At 55.9% G+C, this 5,811-nt stretch overlaps 1 protein-coding gene across 1 annotated transcript in view; it reads right to left on the bottom strand.

Annotated features, from left to right (window-relative positions):
• Window positions 1-5,811, bottom strand: part of HPS1 (HPS1, biogenesis of lysosomal organelles complex 3 subunit 1) — a 22,597-nt gene that overhangs the window by 10,440 nt on the left and 6,346 nt on the right. The window contains exons 3-7 of the mRNA XM_008073955.1: window positions 4,747-4,884; window positions 4,408-4,550; window positions 3,307-3,415; window positions 654-814; window positions 90-192 (exon numbers count right to left, since the gene is read on the bottom strand). Coding sequence (XP_008072146.1) covers window positions 90-192; window positions 654-814; window positions 3,307-3,415; window positions 4,408-4,550; window positions 4,747-4,884 — 654 coding nt within the window. The remainder of the gene's footprint in view (window positions 1-89; window positions 193-653; window positions 815-3,306; window positions 3,416-4,407; window positions 4,551-4,746; window positions 4,885-5,811) is intronic.

Raw genomic sequence — 5,811 nt, forward strand, 5'->3', positions numbered from 1 at the left:
ATGGCTCCTGGGGACGCCTGCCCGCCACCCTCCTGCGGGTCTCCCGAGCCCCTCCTCAAGGCCGCCTGCTTCCCATTAAGCTGCGACACCTGGGTGGCGTCCTCCTCCGCGGTGCTCTCACTGGGGTAGAGGTCCTGAACCAGGAGGATGAGGGCCAGCAGGTCGGCGGGGCGCAGGGAGCCCGCGCTGTGGCTGCAGAGACAGGGACCCGGCACCCGTAAGCACGCACGGGCAGGCAGCAGGGGGCGGGCGGATGGGTGGGTGAGGGAGTGCAGAGCCGCCCGGCCCTTGACGGGTCTGCAAATGCCAGCGGACTCGGTCCTTTCTGGAGATAGGCAAGGCACGCACATGATTAATTAACTCATCCATTTTTAAAGTAAAACTTTGTGTAGGAAAAAAAGAAAGAAAAATCTTTCTTTTTCTTTCCCAGTGGGGAAGTACCAGGAACCAGTCACCGCATCCAAGGAAATCCCAAACTGAGATGCTAAGAAGCATCCAGAAGCAATAGTCCGGAGAAGAGAGTGAGTAAAGGGGTGGAGAATCGAATGCAGGAAGGCTTCCCGGAGGAGACGGGTCTCGACAGCTTTCCTGGCGGGGACGTGGTGGTTCTCAGGCAGAGGGGACAAGGCGGGAGGGCGGGAACCGGGGCTCACCTGGAGTAGAAGGCCAGCAGCTTGGAGTGCACGAGCAGGAAGGCGTGCAGGGCCTCCTCGCCGCCGCGCTCGGGGCTGGTGTTGACCGCCTGGACGACGTGCCGCTCCAGCGCCTCGATGCACAGCTCACAGAGCTGCGGGTGAATCAGCCGCTCCAGGGCCTGGCAGGGGCGGGGGGCGGGAGCCACGTTACCACGTCCCTCTGCACTGCAGGCCCTGGGCATTCACTCAGGCTCCACTGGGCTCATGCCATGTGCCAGATTCTTGGGACGGGGCGACGAAGACCAGCGGGGCCCTGGCCTTCCTGGACTTGGAGTCTGGTCACTAGACCCCAGGAGAGGAGGCAGACAGCAAACCAGGAAACAGACAAGGTGTCAACTGAAGAAGATACACAGTGATGCCCCTGAGAAAAATGGCAGAGGCCTACTTGGGTAAAGTGTCTAGGAAACGTCCCGGAGGAGGTGGCCTCACCTAAAGAACTGGACAGCCTGCGAGAGAAAGAGGGAGAAGGAGCACACTGAAAGCCAAGAAAACAGCATGGACAAAGGTCCTGAGGGAAGGAGAGTCCAGAGTGGTGCTGTCCAAATGGAATGTAAGGAAGTCCTACGCATAATTTACATTTTTCTAGGAACCACATTAGAAAAGTAAAAAGTAACAGTTGACATTAATTTCAACATATTTTATAAAATTAGTACATCTAAAATATCACCAACATATAATATAAAAACCACTGTAAATAGAATGTTTTACATTCCTTTTTGTGCTAAGTTATCAAAATCTGATGTATATTTCACACGTACAGCATAACTCAATTTGGGCTAGCTGTATTTCAAGTGCTCAACAGCGACATGTAGCTAATGATCACCACATTGGATAGACCTAAATGTAGAGTTTTCCTGAAACTGAAATAAGTCCCGTGTGGCCAGTGCTTTGGCAAGATATGGGGCTGGGGTAAGACGGGCAGTGATGGATCACACAGGACCTGGTAGGCTTGGGAAGAAGTTTGGATTTTATCTTTTTTTTTTTTTTTGAGTCAGAGTCTCACTCTGTCGCCCAGACTGGAGTGCAGTGGCCGCTCCCGGCCACCGCAGCCTCGACCCGCTGGGCTCCGGCGATCCTTCCGCCTCAGACTTCCGAGTAGCCGGAACTACAGGCGCGCGCTACCACGCCCGGCTGATTTTTTTGATTGTAGAGATGAGGTCTCGCTGCCCAGGCGGGTCTCGAACCCGTGGGCTCAGGCAATCCCCTCACCTCAGCCTCCCAAAGGAGCGGGATTACAGGCTGAGCCACCGAGCCCGGCTTGCATTTTATCTTAATTGCATTAGGTCACTCCTATACGAGTCTTTCCTGATGCTCCAGAAAGAGTTGACCATTCCACCTCTGTGCCACCAGGACTTTTGATGAGAAACCTAATATGACACCCAGAATTCTTCACTATATAGGTATATTACATACATACACATATATATGTATGTGTGTGTGTGTGGGTGTGTATGGCTAATCCTTCAGGATTGTGTCTCATTCATCTCTTATTCCTAGGGCCTGGCACATCTCTTTGCAAAATATAGGTACTATATGTTTATTGGAAGAGTGAATGAGCAGGTGGTGAGAATGAATTCCTTCATATCTATTTTCCAGTTCACTAACTCTCTCTAGCTATGTCTCATCTGCTACTTAACACATCCTTTGAGTTTTTCATTTTAACAATTACGTTTTCATTTCTAAAATATCTGTATGGGTTCTTCTTCAAATCTGTCTGGTCATTTTAAAATCTCTTGCTATTTGTTCATTTTTGTGATTCTACCTTTTATGACTTTATTTTGTAGCTATTTTATATTCTATACCTAAGAATTTCAATATTTCAAGCTCCTTGGGATCTACATCTGTTTGTGACTGACTCCCCTTATTCTCACTCCTGGTGGCTTATTTTGTCTATCTGACCTTCAATTGTAAGCTTCTATCTGTTTGATCTTAGTCTGTCCCCCAGAGCAGTGCTTTTCAAAGTGTGATTCCTGGACTAGCACAATCAACATCACTTGGAAGTGTTTTAGAAATGCAAATTCTAGAGCCCCCACCACAGACTTACTGAGTGAGAAACTCCAGGAACCTGCATTTCACAAGCCCTGCTGATGACGCAGATACACACCGGACAGAGAGAGCCACTGTGGTCAAGAGGCCTCTGCAGGGAGCCAGGGAGTGCGACTGGCCAACGGCTGCTTGTTCCCAGGGCTGGGCTTGACCTACAGTTGCAGGCTCACACCCCTTCCCTGCTGCTGGCCCAAGGCTGCTTCCCGGCCATCCTGTGGTATCACTGGCACTCAGGGTGGTCTTGAGGCTGCTGTCCACTCTAGTTTCAGCTCAACACAGTTTTTGTGGGGGGAGGAGGACGGGGCTGAAGACACGATCTTTAAAGATTCCCGTAACTTACAGCAAGCCCCCAAACTGCTCTGACAAGCCTGTGCGCTTCAGGATCGAGCTGCCATACCACGGGAGGGCCCGCCAGAGCAGCCAGCGGCCAGGGCCACACAGCACAAGTCTCCCCCAACACATGAGCCTTGGGGTGCCTGCGCCCTCCCTCGCCAGGGCTGAAAGACGGTGCCGCCCCCTGACCCGACGCCCCCTCCAGCCCAACGCCTCCCGCAGCCACGGTCACCTCCACGGCAAAGCACTGTTCCTGCTCCCGCAGGCGGCCGTAGGTCCACAGAAGGCTCTGGAAGCGCTCCCACACGCACACACGCTGCTCCAGGTCTGGGGGCCGCAGCCTGGGACAGAGCCGGAGAGAACGGAAGAGACCCTAAGAAGGCTGGCCTACCCAGTTGGAGGCCCACTGCCCAGCCCGGCGTCGGCCTGGGGAGCCCCCAACACACCCACATTGTGGGAGAGCCTGCACGGGCAGGGGGCCGGGTTTCCGGTCGCGTCCCAGCTGCAGGGTGACCATGGAGCTGGGGCAGGACCTCAAATTGCTCAGGCCTCAGTGTCTTGCAGACGGGTGGTACAGAGCCAGCCAGGGAGGGCAGGACAGCGCCCGGGTGCCCCACACCAATCACACGGGGCCACTGGAAACAGGGAGCTCTGGGGTGCTCTCAGGCCAAGCGTGGCCACGGCCATCCAGACTGGGTCTGCCCCAACACCTGCAGCCCGGCGGAAAGCCCTCAGCCCTCAGGACATACGGGACCTGCTCCTAACACGGCAGGGTTTCCGGTCACACTGGGGAACGGGGATCCCTCGTGACTCCCCTCTCCAGGCCCACTTTCACCCACTCCTCGTCTGGGTCCCTTCCCACCTCACAGGTACTCTGAGCCATTCTCATTCCCCGAGTGCTCTACTGCCTAGAGATATGTTTCAGGTCTGTCCCCTCAGAAGACATTCACGAGACTGGACAGCGTGCACGGGGAAGGGTTCTTCTGGAGGGAGAGTCTAACACGCCTCTGAGAAGCCAGAGGCGACGCACGCACACGAGGTCTGTAACAACGGCGACTGATGTCCGGGGAATGGAAAGAGCACTGGACAGAGAGTCCTGAGTCAGGTCTCTAGGCTGGATGTGGCCACCTGCTTGCAGGATGACCCTGGGCAAGCTACCTAAGTTCTCTGCCCTCAGTGTCCCCGGGTACAAAGGGAGGGGTCGGACCAGATGCCTCTGAGGCTCCTCTGAGCTCCACGTATCTAACCAAGGACCCGGCCAAGAGCGAGTGTGGGCCCTGTCGGCTGACCCCGCCAGAGCACAGGCCGCAGGGCAGGCAGCCCAAGGACTCACTCTTTCCGGATGAGCTGGCCATCCACGGTGACCAGGCCGAAGTGCACCTCGAACAGGTACTTGAGCACATACAGCTTCCGCCGCAGGTCCGCCTCGCTCTCGGTGTGGTCCCCGTTGATGGCGACAAACAGGCACTCTCCAAACTGCGGGCACAGCCGGGCCGGGTCAGCCAGGCCTGGGCACGCCCTGTGCCCGTCCCAACCCTGGAGGCCGAGCGCGGGCAGGCTTGGGTCCCGGGGACTCTGCATTCCGAAGGAGCCTGAGGTCATGCCGGGGAGGGGTCCGTGGGCGCCCCACGGAGCAGAGGGAGGAGCGTGGCAGGCCCAGGCCCCCACTCACCAGGTGCAGGACGTACAGGGAGCGGCCGTCTTCCGTGGAGAAGCAGGTGTACGTGTCCGAGAGCTTCTCCAGCATCGTCGAGGAGGAGATGACAAGCGGCGCCAGCAGGGTGCTGAGCCGGTCCTCCAGGGCCGGGGGCTGCCGGGGAGAAGGCGGCACTGCTGGTGTGGCCACCAGGGCGACAGGGATGGAGGGACAGAGGGACCTGGTCTTGACGTCGAGGGCTTCGCTGGACTGACGTGGACGGGACGGCAGAGACCCCCCCCCCACATGGGTGGTGGTTACAAAGGCTGGGGAGGGCCAGCCAGTGGCCCGAGCCATCGAGGCTCTGAGTCCAGAAGGAACACGAAAGAACCAGGCCACGTTCTGGCGGCAGGATGTGGGGCACGAGCAGGGGGAGTCAGCCATGCGAGGATGCCCGCGGCCCGCACTGGCGTGCCAGCCGCATGTTGCAACGTGCCTACTCCTGGCAATCTATTCCAAGGAAAATAACCAGAGACGGGGCCCAAGACACGCTCATGGAGATGTTCACGACAGTGTGATTTATAACTGCAAACAACTGGAAAAACATACACGTCCAGTACCAGGGAAACGTTTAAATAAACAACAGCACATGTAATCTGAAGAGGGCCACTTAAAGTATCAGAGGGTCCCAGTGACATGAAAAGTTCCTCGATACAATGTTGTAGTCAAAAAAAAAAAGGATGCGAATGTGTAGAAAACACAGGAACCGGGCCAGCGCTGTCCGAGGGATCACCTCCAGACAGGGGACTCTGGCGACGTTCTCGCTACTTTTCTCCGTTGCTGCCCGTTCCCTGTTTTCCTAAAAAGCACTTACTTTGACAGCCTCTTTCTCCTCCATCCTCTCTGCACTCCAAAAAAAAGAAACAAAACAAACAAAACTAAAAAGGAACTGGACGAGTTTGTTAAAACTGGGACTAAAAATGGGAGAAAGCCAGTGGACCAGTCATGCCTCGGATTCTCCAGAGTGGGAGGAAGAGGAGGAGGAAAACGGGGGATGCCCAAGTGATGCCAGAAATGCGTGGGGGGGGGGGCGGGTCCTGC

Source organism: Carlito syrichta, unplaced genomic scaffold (assembly GCF_000164805.1).
Source record: "Carlito syrichta isolate Samal-C Ts95f unplaced genomic scaffold, Tarsius_syrichta-2.0.1 Scaffold316221, whole genome shotgun sequence".
In the NCBI taxonomy this organism is placed as follows: Eukaryota; Metazoa; Chordata; class Mammalia; order Primates; family Tarsiidae; genus Carlito; species Carlito syrichta.